At 42.4% G+C, this 23,614-nt stretch overlaps 1 protein-coding gene and 1 pseudogene across 2 annotated transcripts in view; both read left to right on the forward strand.

The window, feature by feature from the left end:
- The window catches only part of LOC311137008, a 41,796-nt pseudogene extending 26,331 nt beyond the window's left edge, over window positions 1-15,465 (forward strand). The window contains exons 4-5 of the transcript in view: window positions 13,398-13,519; window positions 15,013-15,465. The product of the transcript in view is annotated as an uncharacterized misc_RNA (transcript). The remainder of the gene's footprint in view (window positions 1-13,397; window positions 13,520-15,012) is intronic.
- Window positions 15,466-19,146: 3,681 nt separating this feature from the next.
- On the forward strand, window positions 19,147-22,568 carry LOC311137009 (galanin receptor 2a-like; the record flags this gene model as incomplete). Its single annotated transcript, XM_084171336.1, has 5 exons — window positions 19,147-19,170; window positions 20,882-21,090; window positions 21,459-21,753; window positions 22,023-22,210; window positions 22,340-22,568. The coding sequence occupies 5 exons, from the start codon at window positions 19,147-19,149 to the stop codon at window positions 22,566-22,568; spliced, it is 945 nt and encodes a 314-aa protein (XP_084027462.1).
- Between the last annotated feature and the right edge of the window lie 1,046 nt (window positions 22,569-23,614).

Raw genomic sequence — 23,614 nt, forward strand, 5'->3', positions numbered from 1 at the left:
CTAGGCCCCTTTGTTTTCCTTGTGTGGTTGATGGTATTTCATTGAAGAAAGAAAAACTGAAGAGAATTCTTATTTTCTTTTTGAGGCTTTTGTTTGCTAATTCATTACCATTCTGGAATATGGGGGACAGTAGCTGTGGAAATGTAAATGTATTGAAATCTATTTCAGTGGTAAAGTTGGCTGTGTCTCTTGAAGTCCAGTGCCATTTTTCTAAAACCTTAACAGTGTGTTTTGATCAAGGAGGGGTTGAGCACCTTTTGTGGCTTGACTCGGCGGTAAGAGTGTTTAGGTTTGCGGCCTGTGGAGCCTTGCGGCTAGAATAATTGGTGAACTTGGTGATGGATGACCTAGAATAATGTAGGGTTAGGAAAGCATAGTACTCTATAACAATCTAATACTGTACAATGAATGGCTGGAAGTGTGTAAGTGGTCCTCTGTAGCCAAGGTAGTGGGTTCGATCCCCGGGACCACCCATTCACAAAAATATATGCACGCATGACTGTAAGTCGCTTTGGATAAAAGCGTCTGCTAAATGGCATATTATTATTATTATTATACTGGAAGAATGGATGGATCGTGGATTGGCAATTTGGTTAGGGTTACATCTATACAGAGAGTGAGCGAATTGCTATAAAATAAATATTCAGCTGAGAGAGAGAAGAAGGATGGAGAATGACCAGAAGAAACACCAGTCCTTTTACTGTGCCCCATTAACGCAACAGGAAGGGTTTCAGCTCCTGTGCTGTCCATCCTCCAGTGGCAAAAGCCTGATGGCGTGCTGAGATGAGCTATACGACCAGACTGACTCACTGCAAGACGTCCTTCCTTTCTCTGCCCTGTTCCAGTCCACTTACTGGGTGGAGGCTACAGTGAGGGAAAAAAGTATTTGATCCCCTGCTGATTTTGTACGTTTGCCCACTGACAAAGAAATGATCAGTCTATAATTTTAATGGTAGGTTTATTTGAAGAGTGAGAGACAGAATAACAACAAAAAAATCCAGAAAAACGCATGTCAAAAATGTTATAAATTGATTTGCATTTTAATGAGGGAAATAATTATTTGACCCCTCTGCAAAACATGACTTAGTACTTGGTGGCAAAACCCTTGTTGGTAATCACAGAGGTCAGATGTTTCTTGTAGTTGGCCACCAGGTTTGCACACATCTCAGGAGGGATTTTGTCCCACTCCTCTTTGCAGATCTTCTCCAAGTCATTAAGGTTTCGAGGCTGACGTTTGGCATCTCGAACCTTCAGCTCCCTCCACAGATTTTCTATGGGATTAAGGTCTGGAGACTGGCTAGGCCACTCCAGGACCTTAATGTGCTTCTTCTTGAGCCACTCCTTTGTTGCCTTGGCCGTGTGTTTTGGGTCATTGTCATGCTGGAATACCCATCCACGACCCATTTTCAATGCCCTGGCTGAGGGAAGGAGGTTCTCACCCGTCCATCGTCCCTTTGATGTGGTGAAGTTGTCCTGTCCCCTTAGCAGAAAAACACCCCCAGAGCATAATGTTTCCACCTCCATGTTTGACGGTGGGGATGGTGTTCTTGGGGTCATAGGCAGTATTCCTCCTCCTCCAAACACGGCGAGTTGAGTTGATGCCAAAGAGCTCCATTTTGGTCTCATCTGACCACAACACTTTCACCCAGTTCTCCTCTGAATCATTCAGATGTTCATTGGCAAACTTAAAACGGGCATGTATATGTGCTTTCTTGAGCAGGGGGACCTTGCGGGCGCTGCAGGATTTCAGTCCTTCACGGCGTAGTGTGTTACCAATTGTTTTCTTGGTGACTATGGTCCCAGCTGCCTTGAGATCATTGACAAGATCCTCCCGTGTAGTTCTGGGCTGATTCCTCATCGTTCTCATGATCATTGCAACTCCACGAGGTGAGATCTTGCATGGAGCCCCAGGCCGAGGGAGATTGACAGTTATTTTGTGTTTCTTCCATTTGCGAATAATCGCACCAACTGTTGTCACCTTCTCACCAAGCTGCTTGGCGATGGTCTTGTAGCCCATTCCAGCCTTGTGTAGGTCTACAATCTTGTCCCTGACATCCTTGGAGAGCTCTTTGGTCTTGGCTATGGTGGAGAGTTTGGAATCTGATTGATTGATTGCTTCTGTGGACAGGTGTCTTTTATACAGGTAACAAACTGAGATTAGGAGCACTCCCTTTAAGAGTGTGCTCCTAATCTCAGCTCGTTACCTGTATAAAAGACACCTGGGAGCCAGAAATCTTTCTGATTGAGAGAGGGTCAAATACTTATTTCCCTCATTAAAATGCAAATCAATTTATAACATTTTTTACATGTGTTTTTCTGGATTTTGTTGTTGTTATTCTGTCTCTCACTGTTCAAATAAACCTACCATTAAAATTATAGAATGATCATTTCTTTGTCAGTGGGCAAACGTACAAAATCAGCACGGGATCAAATACTTTCTTCCCTCACTGTACATTCAGCAGCAGTCAAAACAGATTATTTTTCATCTGAGCTAGGTCTGATGACAAGCTTGGACGCATTGAATAGCAGACATAATTTTCCGATCTAAGCCATGTTGTTGGTGCTTTATGAAGACATGATAGGGTGAACAATACAATTTTAGCCTACAATCTCATTCTATTGATACTATTTAATATAAGTTAATACCAGGTAAAACCAAAAACATTTTATCCATAGGAATCATAGGAGACGAGAGAAGGATATTCCAGGCAGGAATAATTGTATCTTAACTACAGTATATAGCCTACTCTTTCTTAAACAAACCTTTTACAGGCAAAATGTCCCATGGCAGATATTTATAAAATGTACTTGCCTGGGCTGCTTGGGCTCTAGACTGTTCTGATTCTGATCAACATGCTTTTGCCCCATTAAGACCTTCTTGGCTCACTGTCTCCAATAGCCTGACATTTACGACAACGTAAAACAAATCCAGCTAGAAGTTAGAAATGAGAAATCGGCCTCAGAGTATTGCCTTACATACAGCTGATCATTTATACATCAAATAGCAAAGACATAGAGGAGAAACCGCAAAACCCATGCCCAGCTACCACAGATCCTATTCCATATACAGGACATTCCTTAAGTATTCAGACCCCTTCCTTTTTTCCACATTTTGTTACGTTACAGCCTTATTCTAAAATTGATTATTAAATACTTTTCCCCCCTCAACAATCTACACACAATACCCCATAATGACAAAGCGAAAACAGGTTTTTGGAAATGTTTGCTAATTTACAAAAAAACTAAAACAGAAATACCTTATTTACATAAGTATTCAGACCCTTTGCTATGAGACTCAAAATTGAGCTCAGGTGCATCCTGTTTCCGTTGATCATCCTTGAGATGTTTCTACAACTTGGTTGGAGTCCACCTGTGGTAAATTCAATTTATTGGACATGATTTGGAAAGGCACACACCTGTCTATATAAGGTCCCACAGTTGACAGTGCATGTCAGAGCAAAAACCAAGCCATGAGGTCGAAGGAATTGTCCGTAGAGCTCAGAGACAGGATTGTGTCGAAGGCACAGATCAGGGGAAGGGTACCAAAACTTTTCTGCAGCATTGAAGGTCCCCAAGAACACAGTGGCCTCCATCATTCTTAAATGGATGAAGTTTGGAACCACCAAGACTCTTCCTAGAGCTAGCCGCCCGGCCAAACTGAGCAATCGGGGGAGAAGGGCCTTGGTCAAGGAGGTGACCAAGAACCCAATGGTCACTGACAGAGCTCCAGAGTTCCTCTGTGGAGATGGGAGAACATTCCAGAAGGACAACCATTTCTCAGCACTCCCCCATCAGACCTTTATGGTAGTGGCCATGCGGAAGCCATTCCTCAGTAAAAGGCACATGACAGCCCGCTTGGAGTTAGCCAAAAGGCACCTAAAGGACTCTCAGACCATGAGAAACAAGATTCTCTGGTCTGATGAAACCAAGATTGAACTCTTTGGCCTGAATGCCAAGCGTCACATCTGGAGGAAACCTGGCACCATCTCTACGGTGAAGCATGGTGGTGGCAGCATCATGCTGTGGGGATTCTTTTCAGCGGCAGGGACTGGGAGACTAGTCAGGATCGAGGGAAAGCTAAACGGAGCAAAGTACAGAGAGATCCTTGATGAAAACCTGTTCCAGAGCGCTCAGGACCTCAGAATGGGGCGAAGGTTCACCTTCCAACATGACAACGACCCTAAGCACACAGCCAAGTCAATGCAGGAGTGGCTTCGGGACAAGTCTCTGAATGTCCTTGAGTTTCCCAGCCAGAGCCTGGACTTGAACCCAATCTAACATCTCTGGAGAGACCTGAAAATAGCTGTGCAGCGACACTCCCCATCCAATCTGACAGAGCCTGAACGGATCTGCAAAGAAGAATGGAACAAACTCCCCAAATACAGGTGTGCCAAGCTTGTAGCATCATACCCAAGAAGACTCAAGGCTGTAATCGCTGCTAAAGGTGCTTCAACAAAGTACTGAGAAAAGGGTCTGAATACTTATGTAAATGTGATATTTCAGTTTTTTATTTGTAATACATTTGCAAAAATTTCTAAAAACCTGTTTTTGCTTTGTCATTATGGGGTATTGTGTGTAGGTTGATGAGGGGGAAAAACAATTTAATCCATTTCAGAATAAGGCTGTAACGTAACAAAATGTGGAAAACGTGAAGTGGTCTGAATACTTTCCGAATGCACTGTACATGTATAGTTCACTACTTAGTAGTGCATTGTACTGTATAGGGAATAGGGTTCCATTTGGGACGCGGCCTTGTTATGGTAACCCTGCACAGGCATTAGGTAATGTTCAGGATGTAAGGCTTTCAGAGCTTCAGAGTGAGACTAGAAGAGTGAACTCATTGTGTATTGTAACCTGTTGTAGTTTTAGGTAAAACACACTGAAATAAATGACATTCTGTGGAAGTTATATCCATCGTACCAAAAACAATTAATTAAGATTGTGTGTTTGTGTGTGTGAGTGTGAGTGTGAGTGTGTGTGTGAGATCGAGAAAGAATTGTCAAAGTTCTACAGTATCTTGGAATGTCTTCAAATGGTCTTCCCTAAAACTCAGATAAACTATTGTCATGAAATAGCAAAAGTATGGACAGAATAGTTTTTCCTCGGTGTCACGATCGTCTAATGAGGAGGACCAATGCGCAGCGTTGAAGGTGAACATATTATATTTATTAAATGATCACACGATCAAAACAACAAACGAAAAACGTGACGTCTATGGTTACAACACAAACAAGAAACCACAAACACAAAGTGAAAGACAGACAGCTAAATATGGCTCCCAATCAGAGACAACCAGCTGACACTCGTTGCCTCTGATTGGGAGTCACTCAGGCCAACATAGAAATCCAAACATAGAATTACACACCCTGGCTCAACATAACAGTGTCCCCAGAGCCAGGGCGTGACAGTACCCCCCCCTAAAGGCGCGGACTCCGACCGCGCCAACTAAATACCACAGGGGAGGGACCGGGTGGGCACTCCGCCTCGGCGGCGGATCCGGCTCCGGGCCTGAACCCCACTCCCTCTCCAACCCCCCAAAGTACCCCTGGTCCGGTCTGGCCCCGCTGGCCGGAGCTGGACTGCACACTGATGGAGCGGATTGCTCCAGCTCCGGCGTAACGCATCTGACCGGTGCCGGACCAGGCACCAGTGGAACAGGCACGGGCCGTGCCGGACCGACGACGCACACCACTGGCCTGGTGTGGGGAACAGGCACGGGCCGTGCTGGACTGACGACGCACACCACTGGCTTGGCGCGGGGAGCAGGAGCGGGCCGGACAGGGCTGACGATACGCACCACAGACTTGGTGCGGGGAGCAGGAATGGGCCAGACTGGGCTGGCGACGCGCACCACAGACTTGGTGCGGAGAGCAGGAACGGGCCGGACAGGGCTGACGAAACGCACCACAGACTTGGTGCGGGGAGCAGGAATGGGCCGGACTGGGCTGGCGACGCGCACCACAGACTTGGTGCGGGGAGCAGGAATGGGCCGGGCCGAGCTGGCGATGCGCACCGTAGACTTGGTGCGAGTGGCAGGAACAGGCCGGACCGTACTGGGAACACACACCACTGGCCCTACGTGGGGATCAGGAACAGGCCGGACCGGACTGGCAACACACGCCAGTACCTCTCGCCTTGCCTCTATATCTTCCACCCCCTCTTCGACCAGTGGCCCCCGTAACCTGGCGGCCTCCTCTGCCAATCCGCTGGGCCGCTCTGCCGCGGTCTCCTGCTGGCCCGTCGTCCACGCCGTTAGCCCCCCCCTAAAAATTTTCTGGCCGTTTCTCCTACCCGTGGACCAGGTCTCCATGTCCCTCGCCAGCCTTTCGCCCTTCTGCCACAACGTCAAGCCCTTCTCTTCCTCACTCGGCTTGACCCAGTCGAGGAGGCGAAGGAGATCTGTTAGGGATCTCCCTGGCGATGGCTCCTGGACACGCTGCTTGGTCACATCTTGGTGGTTTCTTCTGTCACGATCGTCTAATGAGGAGGACCAATGCGCAGCGTTGAAGGTGAACATATTATATTTATTAAATGATCACACGATCAAAACAACAAACGAAAAACGTGACGTCTATGGTTACAACACAAACCAACACGAACAAGAAACCACAAACACAAAGTGAAAGACAGACAGCTAAATATGGCTCCCAATCAGAGACAACCAGCTGACACTCGTTGCCTCTGATTGGGAGTCACTCAGGCCAACATAGAAATCCAAACATAGAATTACACACCCTGGCTCAACATAACAGTGTCCCCAGAGCCAGGGCGTGACACTCGGACAGTATGTAAAATGCATTGTCTACTAGATTATTTTGAGGTGGTTTTGTTAGAAGAGGAAGAGGAAGAGAAAGAACATAAATATTTGGCATTGCACATTTCCGTTACGTCAAGTCCATTTTACTAAGGTTGTCTCATAGATAGCTACTTCAAGGCCCCATATCCATCTAGTTTAAACAAAGATAAATATTTGAAAAAGTTTAGAATCATATATACACTGTACTAGCTAACAATGCTGATTATTTACTGCTGAGAATTTTTTTAGTTATTAAACAAACTTATTCTCGATAAGAACATTTCAGGGCATTCAATGACTTTGCTGTTTCCACTGAAATGCTGGCAGGGAAAGTTGAAACGTCAAAGTAAGATTTGTATTCACATTTTGCAATCCACTTCAGATTTAATCCATACGTTAGAAAGTATACTATAGATTAGGCACCACAATGCCAATGTCTCAGGATAAACATGTGGAGATATAATGATAAAGTTGTTGAAAGGGTTGGAATAGAGGGCAGTTGCAAGAGGCCAAGGGGGAATACAGTACAGACATTTATTTTAGACTTAAAAAAAGATTTTGCCAGTTGAAAGTTAAGATTGATGGGTGTGAATGATTTGTAGAGCAGGAGCAGCAAAACGTTATTCTTACTGCCCAAAGTGAGACATTGTACAGTACAGCAGCACACCTCAAATGAACTAAGTTATAGTTGCCTATAATTGACTTCTGAGAGACCACTGAGAGGGAAAGTAAAGTAAAACTCCTCTGCAAAACCCATTTTTCACATTAAGGTTTTCCAAACTAACAAACCAAGAGTTAATATGCGTAGAAATGGCCAAGATATCCAAGCACTGACTAAAGCATAAATAAACCTTAATCAAACACACCATAACCTCTTTATGTTGTTTTTCACTGTATAGGCTATGTACACAGTGGTTAGATTAAACATGCGTTAAACATTGTGAATGAGTGTAATCTTTTGCTTTTTCAAGACAAACTGACAATCATGTCATGCAAACCTACTGTATATGAGAAGAAGAAGAAGAAGAAGAAGAAGAAGAAGAAGAAGAAGAAGAAGAAGAAGAAGAAGAAGAAGAAGAAGAAGAAGAAGAAGAAGAACTGCTTTGTACTTCAGTCAGTCAGACGAGGAGACACAATAAAATGATATGGAGCTCACAAATGTGTCTGGTTAAAGCTCAACGACAGAAGGTGGAATATAGAATGCATACAATGAGCAAAGCTAGGATTTAGGATGCAAATATAGGACAGTGCAGAGAAAGTATACAAGTATACAAATATATTCCAGATTAGAGCAGGTCCCAAAATACAAAATGATGACGTCTGGATTAGTGCTGAATAAATTTGAGGGTGTTACTTTGGCTTCAACATGGGGTATGAGCTGTTTTGGAAAAGCACAGAAGTAAAATGAATATAATTATTTTGAATAGGGTGAGAGAAGTGTGTTTGTGTATGTGTTACCATCTGAACTGTACGTGTGTGTAAAAGTGAGAAGAAAAAGTGTTGTTCAAGAACTGTAGGATGAAGAACGTACAGCTACCTAATGATGTTCTGTGTTGAGCGAGCAATTGAGCATGAATCAAAAGCAGCTTTCCTGGCTCGGATTCTGCATGCTGGTCTGAGCCTGCCAGGAAATGGGAGGATTTTTTTCATATTCTTTTGCAGGTAAAAGTCGGACTTTACAGAATGGAATCAAATGAGGTATTTTTTTCCTACCGAATGTGAAAGTGTTATTAGTTAGGGTTGGGGAGGCAGACCAGTTGGAAACTATAGTAAGCTGATTTTTGGGGAGGATGGGAGCGGGGTCCTACTCTAACATAATTATGTTCTGTCCCCAATTGAAGGTACTTTATAGTAAGACCCCTTGCTGAATTGGTTACTTGTAAAATGTATTAAGTAATCCACTACCCACTGGGTACATATCCTGGTGTGTTTCTTTTTACTAACGTTCACTGAGCTAAAGCACTTACAAAATGCAGGTTTATTAGTTTTATACATGAAGAGAGATGCATGTTATAAAATCCAGATTTTGGGCAATATCAGGCTGCATGTTGACATACAGTGCATTCGAAAAGTATTCAGACCCCTTGACTTTTTCCACATTTTGTTGTGTTACAGCCTTATTCTAAAATTGATTACATTTTTTCCCCCCCTCAACAATCTACACACACTACCCCATAATGACAAAGCGAAAACAGTTTTTATTTTTTTTGTGCAAATTTATACAAAATAAAAAACAGAAATACCTTATTTACATAAGTATTCAGACCCTTTGCTATGAGACTAGAAATTGAGCTCCGGTGAATCCTGTTTCCATTGATAATCCTTGAGATGTTTCTACAACTTGATTGGAGTCCACCTGTGGTAAGTTCAATTGATTGGACATGATTTGGAAAGGCACACACCGGTCTATATAAGGTCCCACAGTTGACAGTGCATGTCAGAGCAAAAACCAAGCCATGAGGTTGAAGGAATTGTTCGTAGAGCTCCAAGACAGGAAGGGGTCGAGGCACAGATCAGGGGAAGGGTACCAAAAACTTTCTGCAGCATTGAAGGTCCCCAAGAACAAAGTGGCCTCCATCATTCTTAAATGGAAGAAGTTTGGAACCACCAAGACTCTTCCTAAAGCTGAGCAATCGGGGGAGAAGAGCCATGGTCAGGGAGGTGACCAAGAACCCGATGGTCACTCTGAAAGAGCTCCAGAGTTCCTCTGTGGAGATGGGAGAACCTTCCAGAAGGACAACCATCTCTGCAGCACTCCACCAATCAGGCCTTTATGGTAGAGTGGCCAGACGGAAGACACTCCTCAGTAAAAGGCACATGACAGCCCGCTTGGAATTTGCCAAAAGGCACCTAAAGGACTCTCAGACCATGAGAAACAAGATTCTCTGGTCTGATGAAACCAAGATTGAACTCTTTGGCCTGAATGCCAATTGTCACGTCTGGAGGAAACCTGGCACCATCCCTACGGTGAAGCATGGTGGTGGCAGCATCATGCTGTGGGGATGTTTTTCAGCGGCAGGGACTGGAAGACTAGTCAGGATCGAGGCAAAGATGAACGGAGCAAAGTACAGAGAGATCCTTGGTGAAAATCTGCTCCAGAGTGCTCAGGAAATCAGACTGGGGCGAAGGTTCATCTTCCAACAGGACAACGACCCTAAGCACACAACCAAGACAATGCAGGAGTGGCTTCGGGACAAGTCTCTGAATGTCCTTGAGTGGACAAGCCAGAACCCGAACATGAACCCGATCGAACATCTCTGGAGAGACCTGAAAATAGCTGTGCAGTGACGTTCCCCATCCAACCTGACAGAGCTTGAGAGGATCTGCAGAGAAGAATGGGAGAAACTCCCCAAATACAGGTGTGCTAAGTTTGTAGCGTCATACCCAAGAAGACTCAAGGCTGTAATCGCTGCCAAAGGTGCTTCAACAAAGTACTGAGTAAAGGGTCTGAATACTTATGTAAATGTCATATGTACTTTTTTTAAAAAAAAAAAATTAGCAACATTTTCTACAAACCTGTTTTTGCTTTGTCATTATGGGGTATTGTGTATAGATTGATGAACAAAAAAAACAATTTAATCAATTTTAGAATACGGCTGTAATGTAACAAAATGTGGAAAAAGTCAAGGGATCTGAATACTTTCCGAATGCACTGTATTTGATGCTGTGTTTTATATGTGCAACTAGTGTCACGCCCTGGCCTTGAGAGCCCGGTTGTCTTTAGTTGGTTTGGTCAGGGTGTGAATTTCTATGTGTATATCTAGTGTTGTATTTCTATGTTGGCCGGGTGTGGTTCCCAATCAGAGGCAGCTGTCAATCGTTGTCTCTGATTGGGGATCATACTTAAGCAGCCATGTTGCCTACCTTAGTGGTGGGATCTTGGTTGTGTTCCTGTTAGGCTTGTTGTGTGTATAGCCCATAGGACTTCACGTTTTCGTTGGTTTGTTATTTTGTCAAGTGTTTATTCGTCTTAATAAACATGTACACATACCACGCTGCACTTTGGTCTGACCCGTCTCGCAACGACCATGACAACTAGCGATATATTTAGAACTTGCTGAGCTCGAATGTATACTATTCTATTTTTAGTAAAATATACTACAACGATTTATAACGTCTGTAGATTTATATCTATATAATATATTTATATACTCATGTGTTCATGCCCTAATAAAACTGGTTGAATGATTGCAATATTTGGATGCCGAGGTCACTGAGCCTTAACAAGTTTCTGATCAATGCTGTCTTTACATTTTACATTTTAGTCATTTAGCAGACGCTCTTATCCAGAGCGACTTACAGGAGCAATTAGGGTTAAGTGCCTTGCTCAAGGGCACATCGACAGATTTTTCACCTAGTCGGCTCGGGGATTAGAACCAGCGACCTTTCGGTTACTGGCACAACGCTCTTACCCACTAAGCTACCTGCCGCCTGTCTTTGTAGCAGACCTGACATATAGCAAAACCCATAACAGATTTCAACACATTTCTGACTGAGAAATACCTGGATTTTTACATTTATCCTACACTCTTAGAAAAAAGGCCAAAAAGGGTTATTCGGCTGTCCTCATAGGAGAACCCTTTGAATAACCCCTTTTGGTTCCATGTAGAACCCTTTTGGGTTCCAGGTAGAACACTTTCGGGTTCCATGTAGAACCCTTTCCACAGAGGGTTCTACATGGATCCCAAAAGACTTCTACCTGGAACCAAAAAGGGTTATTCTATGGGGACAGCCGCAGAACCCTTTTGGAACCCTTTTCTCTAAGAGTGTAGTCCTAGGATCTTGAGTCTTGGGTTGGGGTCAATTCCATTTCAACTCAGTCGATTCAAGACACAAACTGAAACTCTCTTAATTGAAATGGAATTGACCCCAACCTTGTGGTCTACTCTACGGAATAAAGACAAGATACCTCCCTGGCCACTGTGACCATTACGTGCCAGTCTGGTTTAATGACATGAACGCCTGTAGTAAGATGTAGTGTGTGGTTGGGTTTCTCTGAGGTTACGGTCATGTTCCCAGGGGATGGTGGTGAGGGCCTGAGGCCTGTGTTTATCTCGGAGGCCAAGGGGGGCTCCTGCATGGGGGCTTCTGTTGTTGCGCCTGACACCAGTCTTTTTGAATCACATCATGAAATGATATGTCACTATGAATAATGCAACAGTGTCATCAGAATCCATTATATTACATACTGTTTACATACTGTAGCTACCTATTTAGATTTTAAGGGACAGAGATGACAAAAGTTTTGAAGTCCACCTTTTTAAAATACCATAAGGCTGTCAAATAACACAATTACACCAATGAACTCTTCTGCTGTTAGTATCTTCTATTCTTTGTTACGAGTGTTGCATGAGCGCCACCTTCTTGTCAGTTCTGGTCTCTGTGTGTGTGTGTGTGAGAGAGTGAGAGAGAGTGAGTGTGTGTCTGTGTACAGGGGTGTCAGGAGGTCTGGACTGAGATGGGCAGAGGCAAGGGCAGCGTTTGCAGCTTTACCCACTGAGGTTCACTCTCACTTCCCACTCACATACACACGCTCACACCCACAAACGGTCGCTTGGAGTGGTCAGGCAAGGCAGCAGCATGCTTCACACTTTCTCACCTCCCCTGCTCCTGCTCGAGCCATACAGACATGATGCTACAGGAGAGCACTTCACAAGATTGTTACAGGAGCTATCAGCATAAGAGAAGCTGATGTGCTGCAGTCTGTGCCTCAAATTTGTCCTAATTTTCCCTCTCCTTTTTCATTGGGATTTGAGAGAAATAAATAGCTAAATATACCTGAGGTATCGGGAGATCTCTGGCTGGACCGGTCTCAAGGGGCTTTCGCCATGTTACCATGTTGTCTCTCGCTAGTGGACATAGACAGATTTGTTTAAGTCTGACTGAACCAAATAGAATTTGGCAGAATAAATTACAGTTTGTACTTTTTTAAATATTGTAGATAACTCGTTTTGGGATCTTGGAAAGTTTGCAAAGATATCTCTTTTGGGGAATTTGTGGACTTAACCAAACCTTTTTGTGGATAACTTGTTTTGGGAATCTACTCCATGTAAGTATTTTTATATTGTGTGTATTTGATGTGTATTTGGAAGTACCAGAAAAGCCTATCTCTGTACTTGGATGGATTCTTTATTTGCTTGATGTTTCTTTGATATTTCAGTATTTTTCTTTGTATTTCAGTATTACCAGGTGGTCTTGTTCAGTAGATACAAATTATGTCAGGCGAGGGAATCAAAGGGGGCTCAGAAAGTAGTCGAGTTTGTCAGCAACTGTATCTATGCTGCCAAGTAAAACCACTAGATAAGTAGCAGTAAGGTAAGCTGCAAACCTCTGAGGACCTACTGTACCACCTACAGTACCGCATTAAACCTTGTTCTTCAATGTGTGTATCTTCAATCTATTAGATCTCAATTAAATGGGCATTGCATCTTCCATTTCAAAGTTTCGATTGTTGTTTTCAATGGGAGTTTGCAGGTGGTCATTTTCAATGAAATCATCATTAATAAACCATGCTATGTACATGATACTGTACATAGTTCCTGAAGTTCCTGGCGAATGGCGATACAATGAATGACAGAATGTTGTCTGTTGGGTGTTCCAGAGTTACTGTTCCAGAATACTCTGTTCCAGAGGCATGTTCCAGCAGTTGAGTCTAGCTGTGTTCCTGCTGTGCTCCCCAGTGCCGCTCTACGGAAGACCCATCGATGCTCTCACTAACAGAATGTAAGTCTCTCTGTCGCCTATGTTGAATAGCCAAGACACTCAACATTTTTTTTGTTTGTGTATCTGGACTAACTGGTTTTATGCACCAACTAAGAAACCCTTTGGTATAGCATCATGGTTTTCCATTGTTGAATGTTGAATAGCATCGTAAAAGGCTGGTAATAATGGAAATATATCAATCAATGGTAACGTTTAAACCATGATCACTTGAATCACATCTAAGGTTGATGTACTATAACACATTTACAGTATACAGTACCAAGTTTACTCAATCCGCTGTTTGATGATTTGAGAAAAGAGGTCTAGATATTTGGACAGGCCTACAGTGGTATGAATGTAGAAATAGATGTCAATGGTATAAATCACGGGAACCTAAAATCAAAAGTAACTACAGATAAAACTACATGTAAGTTGTACTACTTTACAGTACTACGTTTTGTAGTTCTGTTACATTTTAGCCATTTAGCAGACGCTCTTATCCAGAGCGACTTACAGTTAGTGAGTGCATACATTTTCATACTGGCCCCCCGTGGGAAACGAACCCACAACCCTGGCGTTGCAAGCGCCATGCTCTACCAACTGAGCTACACGGGACTGATGTACTGCTGCTCTTTAATTATTTGCTATTTTTATTTTATACTTATCTATTTTTTACTTAACACTTTTTTAATTTTCTTAAAACTGCATTGTTGATTAAGGGCTTGTAAGCATTTCACTGTAAGACGCGCCATGCTCTACCAACTGAGCTACAGGGGACTACGTTACGTTTAGTTTTATGCTGAAATTATATAGAATACACCAAGAACAAATGGGTAAATTGTACATATTTTAGACCTGCATGGATTTGTGTTTTCTCATGTAAAACATTGTTAGCCTTTAATTAAGAACATAGATTTGCATCACGCCTACATCTGTCAAACTCAGCCCTGTGCATGGCAAGGTTTTGATTGACTTTTGTGGCCCAGGGGACATGCTTTGTGGTTGAATATGTGGCTTGTTAGCTTATGTTCCTCTTGTACATGTTGTGGTGGTCAGATAGCTTCACACAGCATTCATACAGTAACATGGACAGCTTTGAGCTCTCCCAGGTACTACATGTCTTTGTTTATGCTGCCACCTATTGAGGTCTACTGGAACATGACCTTGGCTGTCGTTCAACTATCAACACCTCACAAGTAGGTTTAGTCAGTCAATATACTGTAGGTTTATACTGTGCTACACTGTACTGTAGGTGCCACAAAATAATAGATATAAAATAAAGTGATAGGTTGTTTGGAGATCGATCAGGAGAGGACAGTGGGAAAGGTGGACTACTCTCTTAAAGAGTAGTTAAAGGTATTTTTTTTAAATGCAAAGAGCCTGTGTTACCACTACGGACCTTCTGAAGAGGTATGGCACAAAATATACTATTTTTCTTTACCATCTACTCTTACAAAGAGAGTGAGTCCAGTTGAAACACTCATTGACAATCTCCTTCTCCTCTCTCCCTTCAGGAGGAGGTCAGTGAGTCACGCCCAGCTGATGCACGACAAGGGTCGGTCTCTGGAGGAGTTCAAGAGGCGCCTCTGGCTCCAGGAGCTGCTAGATAAAGTCCACACGGCCGACAGCGAGCGAGCCCCGCCTCCCCAGAGTAGGAACAACGCCAACGGGGGCCACATCACCTTCAGCGGGAACGCCCTACGCCCCCCCAAACCCCCCGGAGGGACCAAGAACCTCCCTCTGAGTTTCCGGCTGGGAGGGGAGGGGGGCAACCTCCCCCAGGAGACCAACAAGTCTGTGGCCTACAAGGACCAGCCGCTGAAGGTGGCCACCAAGAGGAAAAAGAAGGTGAAGGGAGAGAGAGGGAGACGGAGGGAGAGTGAGAAGAGGAGGCGGAGGGCGACACAACCATTATCACGACACGGGAGACACATAAGGAGTCACAGAGGACTATAGACATCGGGTGACACACAGACAGACTACATCATGTGGCCTTTGGGTGGTGCTGCACTAATAACTCTGACAGAGAGCAGTTCCAGCATGACTGATTGAGATCTCAAAGACTCTCCACCAAATAACTGAAACAGTCTCCCCATACCATGGTGGACATTGTTCTTTGCCTTTCTTGTTTTAATCAGCTGCTTTTTTCTATTTTTTGCCTTGATATACAGTACTTTTATATATCCAGAGCTCAGAGGTGTTTTCATACTATATAATAACACATATTACTTTCGTATTCGTATTTATTAGGTGAATAATATGCAGATCTTGAGATACACTACCGTTCAAAAGTTTGGGGTCACTTAGAAATGTCCTTGTTTTCTAAATATTTTTTTTGTCCATTAAAATAACATCAAATTGATAATAAATACAGTGTAGACATTGATAATGTTGTACATGGCTATTGTAGCTGGAACCGGCTGACTTTTAATGGAATATCTACATAGGTGTACAGAGGCCCATTATCAGCAACCATCAGTCCTGTGTTCCAATGGCACGTTGTGTTTGCTAATCCAACTGGCAGCTTCATTAAATAGTACCCGCAAAACAACAGTCTCAACGTCAACAGTGACTCCGGGATGCTGACCTAGGCAGAGTTGCAAAGAAAAAGTCCAGTATCTGTGTCCTTTTGCCCATCTTTTATTTTTATTGGCCAGTCTGAGATATGGCTTTTTCTTTGCATCTCTGCCTAGGTCAGCATCCCGGAGTCGCCTCTTCACTGTTGACGTTGAGACTGGTGTTTTGCGGGTACTATTTAATGAAGCTGCCAGTTGAGGACCTGTGAGGCGTCTGTTTCTCAAACTAGACACTCTAATGCATTTGTCCTCTTGCTCAGTTGTGCACCGGGGCCTCCCACTCCTCTTTCTATTCTGGTTAGAGCCAGTTTGCGCTGTTCTGTGAAGGGAGTAGTAAACAGCGTTGTATGAGATCTTCAGTTTCTTGGCAATTTCTCGCATGGAATAGCCTTCATTTCTCAGAACAAGAATAGACTGACGAGTTTCAGAAGAAAGTTATTTGTTTGTGGCCATTTTGAGCCTGTAATCGAACCCACAATTGCTGATGCTCCAGATACTCAACTAGTCTCAAGGCCAGTTTTATTGCTTCTTTAATCAGCACAACAGTTTTCAGCTGTGCTAACATAATTGCAAAAGGGTTTTCTAATGATCAATTAGCCTTTTAAAATGATAAACTTGGATTAGCAAACACAACGTGCCATTGGAACACAGGACTGATGGTTGTTGATAATGGGCCTCTGTACACCTATGTAGATATTCCATAAAAAAATCAGCCGTTTCCAGCTACAATAGCCATTTACAACATTAACAATGTCTACACTGTATTTATTATCAATTTTATGTTATTTTAATGGACAAAAAAATTGCTTTTCTTTCAAAAACAAGGACATTTCTAAGTGACCCCAAACTTTTGAACGGTAGTGTATGTCAAATGACAAACTATACTTTACTCCTTCTCCTTTATAATTAGTAAGAAAACGATGTACGAAAGGTGCCTTTCAGGGGCTGATCACACACTCATCCAACTAGACGCCCATATGTAAAGTAGAGTATAGGCTACGCATTAAACGTTATGCATAAAATATTTATTGTCTATACATACTTAAATTCACAAAATTAGGGAGGATTATTCTTTTTAATGCTTGGTGGCTCTTGTGAATACATTTTGTATCTGTAGTTAGCATCCATAACAAATATTTCTACTATAATTTATTTAATTTGAACTGTGTATTTATTTTGTGAATGTATTACGGTGCTGCTGACTTTCGATAATTTTATAATAACAACATAATGCACTTTAGATATAATTATGATATCCTTATGTTTTTGTTAAGTTACATAAGTGTTCTCCTTTGTGGTAGATTTTTGTTGAGAAAAATGTTCCTTCCTTCCTGTTGATAAACACTTCATTTTTATTTGTATTTATTTTGTTTTCTTCCAATTATAGTATTGCCTATTACCATCTCATTGACTTATTGGATTGTTCCATCAAACTCACTCTCTCTAGTTTTAGAAACAATTTTTTATCAAAGAAGACAGAGTTTAAACTGTTGGTATAATCACAGACTTATTTCAAGTTTAGCACTTGCACTGAGAGCACCATCATTTCAAAAAAATTATCAAACAATAAAAGCTTTATGAATACATTGTGTTCTCTCTACATACGATGTAGTCCAATCAAATACTGTACCATCCCATTTTCTTATATAAATTCCATTATTGCGCCAATGAGTTGAACATAGAGTTACTGTAGCCTATCACCAAAGAGAAAGTCATCAATATAGCCTATTTGTTGACTATTCAGCATGAACAAGGGACCTTACAAGGTTGTTAATGTCACACTAGAGAACCATGTGGTGTGTTTTAACAGTCTCTGACTGAATGGACTGAATGGATATGTCCAAAATGGCACCCTATTCCCTATATAGTGCACTACCTTTGACCAGAGCCCATCAAAATTAGTGCACTATGTAGGGAATAGGGTGCCATTTGGGTCACACCCTCTATGGACCTGCTGGTATTGGAGGGGAGGGGAGGGAGTAAATGCACCAGGCAGCAGTGTTAGGACTGTAGCTACATCCTGTCCTAAGAGCCTGTACTGAGGCCATTAGCCAGACCTAGAGTCATAAACACAGTGGAATGGCCTGATAAAGACCCAATCAGAAGACTGGCGCTCCACACTACTGTACTGAAGAAATCAATGTAACAATGGAAAGAGGCCTTAATAACTCACTGAGGAGAGCGAGAGGGAGAGAGGTGAGGGAGAGGGTGGGAGACAATCAATGGAATACAATAAACGGAAAGGAAAGTGGAACGTTTTCGTTTGAGAGTAGGGTCTGTTCGTATGGACGCTAAATATGCTGACATAACACATACTGTATGGAAACCCCCACAGAACACACACCAATAAAATATGGATAATTTTTCTCTAATGTCTACGTTTTACTCATATGAAAGGTCAGAGAAGGTCTGTGACAGGTTTTTCACTTCTTGTAATAAACCCTCACACTTCCATTCAGAAGCTACAGTATTTACATTACATAATAATAACCATTGGAATTTCCAAAAACACATTCTCTGGAAAACTATAAGATACAACAATACAACACAGACAACATGCATGAACATAGACATACACCTCAGTCCTTCAAAAACTGTAACTGTGCTACATTCAGAGTCAGATGTGAGTACTCTCCCTTTAAACTCATCCAACCAGAATCAATTTGACCTGAGTGAGTGATGTTTGCCTTTCTCCATCGTCAGCAAACAAAAACTAAGAGTCATAGACTTCACACGCAATACACTTTTCTTTAACAGTTTTCATTATGGGGATACTCTAAAATTCCAAGGATGGCTAACGGATTCACCCATGACGGAGAATACTGCTGTTTATCTTGGTACACATGAGGATACTTCACTCAATAACCCAAGAGTATGGTAAGTAACACACAATAGCAAAACAGGGTCATCCAAATAATTATTTCAGGTACAGAGCAAGTCAGTTGTAGTCCAGTAGTAGGTAAACTTTTTAAATACAATAATAACCCAATAATAATTTTGTGATCATAAAATCTAGATCAAGCTTGATGTATATGTATGTAATGTAAATGTATATAAAACTCAGTGGCGGTAATGCCGTTTAAGATTAAGGAGGACGTATTTTTTTGGAGGATTTAAGGAGGACTTATTTCTATTACAGCACATTGGATGACTGTCAATCATATTCCTTTCACCCAGCTCAACGTAACATTGATAAGTTTAGGCTACTACATGATACTCGAATGCGTCCTAGACCATCATGAGGGTTGCTACAACCTAGCCTACAAATTAATGTTTATAATGTAGGTGCACAGGTCGAAAGACAAATTGAAGTAATCAATGTGACAGACAATGACACATTCAATATCGCCTTGCACACTCTTGCCTGCATCTAGCTGATCTGGGGTGTAATCATTTGTCCAAACAGTAAAACAAAAGTTTCTATTGGACAAATTCAGGTAAGTCCCTCCCGTTTCGTTCTGTTTGCTTCCGTTTAAGAAATGTTTTGCAACAGAATCAGCTAAATAAATACACCCCTGACCACCCGCACACACAGTTCACTTTCATAGCAGCCACAAAAAGCATCATCACTTTGCTCGTTGTATAATTCCTTTCTCGCATCTACGCGCTGTCCTCCTCTCACCTTTTCCCTTAGCTTGTAGGCTTCAGTGCAAAACACAACAGCAGTCTGTGACCAGGCGCAAAAAAACGCTCCAAGCCAAACCTTCATATCATGACAGCAAACCGCTACACAGCCTACATCGTTCAAATCAAATACAATTTTATTTGTCACATGTGCCGAATACAACAGGTGTAGACCTCACAGTGAAACGCTTACTTACAAGCCCTTAACCAACAATGCAGCTTTAAGAAAAATAAAAAGAACAGATAATTAAAGATAATAATCGCTGTCACCTTATTAACGTTATAGTCAACAAACTAGAACTAACGAGTTAGTAAACCCACAATCCATGTGTACAATCATGCAGTACAGTGTACAGCAAGCAGTATAACAGTTGGAAGAGTTGCATTGTTGGATAGCCTTAGCCAGCTAGCTAGCTAACATAAATAGCATTCCTCTCTGAGTCAGGTTGTTGAGTAGGCTAAATTAGCTGCATTAGCTAAGTGAAAGGTAAACTAATGAAATAGTTAGCTCTTTCTCTCTCGCTCTCTCTGCTGGTTCGCCTTAATTTTTGAAGAAATTAATTTGTTCAAAATGGTTCAACTATTGTCTTTTTCTCTCTTTGAGTCAGCTACTCACCATACTTCATGCACTGCAGTGCTAGCTAGCTGTAGCTTATGCTTTCAGTACAATATTTAGTCTCTGATCCTTTTATTGGATGGACAAGATGTCAGTTCATACATCAAGAGTTCTGAGGACGTTCTCCGGAAGTCACCATAATTACTGTGTAAGTCTATGGAAGGGGGTGAGAACCATGAGCCTCCTAGGTTTTGTATTGAAGTCAATGTACCCAGAGGAGGATGGAAAATAGCTGTCCTCCGGCTACACCATGGTGCTACCCTAGAGGGTGCTGTTGAGGCTACTGTAGACCTTCATTGCAAAACAGTGTGTTTTAATCAGTTATTTGGTGACATTTGAATATATTTAGTATAGTTGTATACTTTTTTTATGTTTCACTATTTGTATTTTTAAGAAATTCACTTAGTAGGACGGTCCTCCCCTTCCTCACCTAAAGAGCCTCCACTGATAAAAAAGTGGATTGTGAAATTTGATATAAATTAAACTATATTGAAAAGTTTCCAAGAACTGAGATTATCTAACCCTTTTGAGATTGAGATTATATTTAAATCTTTGCTCACACAACAGGCTGTCCCCAACACGTTCTCCCTGATCTTTGCCTGTACCTGCGGGGTGATCCTGGGCATCGGTTTCTGTGCCAACCTACTGGTGTTCTCTCTGTTCGCCAAGTACAACACCCTGAGGAAGAACCGGCTGGACATCCTGCTGCTCAGCATGGCTCTGGCAGACTTCCTCACTCTGCTGCTGATACCATTCACCTTGCACTCTGCCGTCAGGTAGCAAACCTCTTCTCGGGGACCCCTATCTGTGCCATGTATTCAATCTAAGCTATTAAAGACGTAGCACACCTGATTCACCTTGTAGTCTAATCATCACACCCTTGACTAGTTGAATAAGGTGTGCTAGTTTACTCAACTGTCAGGTAGCCTAGCCAATAGCCATAGGTTAGAGAGGGGCCACTGGGCCTGGAGTGTTGCCAGCAGATCAAAACCCAGGTTTGACAAACAGAGGAATCTTGCGGGATGTGAGCACTGTGTTTGTCTCTGAGGATTTGGGATAAAAGCAGAAGCAAGATTTCCATTTCTCTTTGACTGTGACTATAACCTTATAATCTTTCATCAGCTCCTTCTATCTTCTTCTTCAGCTACTCGTGGCCGCTGGGGGACACCTCCTGCAAGGTGTACCAGTTCTTTCTGGCCTTCTCCCTGGCAGCCAGCACCTACAGCCTGTGTGCCGTGTCCATGACACGGGCCATGATCATCACCAACCCCTACCACCCTCCTACCATGGACCTGGTGGTCCTGATGTTCGTCTTGGTCTGGGCATCAGCCTTCTTCATCAGCCTGCCTCTAAGGATCTTCGCCACCAAGGAGAGCCTGGGCCCCGGCTTGAGTAATTTTTCATTCTGCCTGCCCACCATACAGGAACACCACTATCAGGTAACAATGGCTTGGTCTGAAATTGTACTCTGTTTGCTAAGTAGGGCACAACTTTTGACCTGGTCTACTACAGGGAATAGGGTGCCATTTGAGATGCACACAATGTGTAACAAAAGGCCTTATGTTTAGTTCAAAGAATGTCACTGGAAGTAACCAGGTCTGTAAATTTTTTTGTACTGTTATTTTCATTTGCTAAAACAAAATGGTGTCCAATTAATGTGAGAAGAAACAACATTTTCAATCCATTCATCTATCCATCCCTCCACCAGGTGGTCCTCAGCCAGTTCATGCTCTACTACTTCGTCCCCATGCTGGTGATCGCCTTCAACTACGTCCGGCTTGCCTGCTTCCTCCACAAGAGCCCAGTCATGTCTGTGGCCAGTGCCCGCAACACACGCCGAGCCTCCCTCATGGTGTTCCTGGCAGCCGGGACCTTCTCCATCTGCTGGCTTCCCGGGTATGATGATGATGATGAAGATGATGATGACTTTATTGTATACGTTAGGAAATTATTTTTCATAGTGAGTAAGTGTTCTTCTAACACTTCTAGTTTATACCTCTTCTCCTGACTCGTCTTCATTCTTAGGTACATCCTGGAGCTGTGTGTGTACCTTGACCTCTACCACAACGGCCAGTCCTGGGAGATGTTCTACTTCATCTGCACAGTCCTCCAGTACCTCCACCCCTGTGTTAACCCCGTGCTCTACGTGCTGCTGTCCAAGAGGTACCGCCACCGCAGGGGTTCCTGGTTGTTTAACTGCAACAGGAATAGGGTGCAGCCGCAGATTGTCAGCATCACTACAGAGACTATGTAGACACACTGATCGCGAAGGGAGCTGGCTTTGCTTTGACATGGTGGAAAGCCTAATCTCGCCACCCAGGACAAACTATTTTGTGTGGATTATCGCATGATGTTTTTAACACTGTTAATAACTTGATACAGTCTGAATATGAATACAGTACATTACATTGCAGTGCAGTACATTAGCTCACATTCATCGGTGAGGTTCCTGATGCAGTCTTTTTGTGTTGGTGTTTTACCAACGTGTTTCTTTTAGTTCCTCCAGTTACTTTCCGCTTCTTCTTTTTGTGTTTCATTCTTGCCGGAATAGATTGACATTTACTGTATGCAGGATAAAAAGGGAGTAAAATGTTATTGTTTTAATGTTAAAACTGTTGTATTGTCTGTTGTCTGATATTGTTTACTAGGATATTTAAAATATTTTTTTACAGTTGCAAACTGGAATTGAAATTCCATTGTGTTCAAACAATCAGGGAATTTGATTCGAAATTTGATTACATTTATTTGATTGCTTAATTAAAACTTTCCCCCAAAAAAACATTTAAATGAATTTTGTGATTGATTTTCTGGAGTCTTTTGATTCAGTTGTTTTGTATGCTGAAGTTACTTTTAGAACACAAATAGATCTGGGACCAGGCTAATGGATTCCACAGCTAGCACATAACGTTCTGAGAACCATTTGTTTCTTAGAGCTTGGTGAGAGTGTGGTTGTCCTATGGTCATTTTGCATACAGCCTTCCCACAACTTTCTTGGACTGGTGCAGGACAGTTGCTTGGCTTTGGAACGTTCTCAGCAAATTTAAGCAACTTAAAAAACTATATTTTTCTTGGTATTTCATTACTTTAACAGAATGTTTCCTAATAGTTCAAACATGGTTACATTTAATTAAAAATTTTGTAATGTTCTAGGAACGTTCTCCAACTAGTTTGACATTGGGAATGCTCTCAAATTGTTCCAAGAATGTTAAGAAACAACGTAATTCTGCAGGATTTTCAGTACGTCAGCATAACATTTCCTAGAGGTTTACTCATGGTCCTATTTAAAGTAATGTTCTCAAA

The sequence above is a fragment of the Coregonus lavaretus genome (assembly GCF_964263955.1).
Source record: "Coregonus lavaretus genome assembly, chromosome: 11".
In the NCBI taxonomy this organism is placed as follows: Eukaryota; Metazoa; Chordata; class Actinopteri; order Salmoniformes; family Salmonidae; genus Coregonus; species Coregonus lavaretus.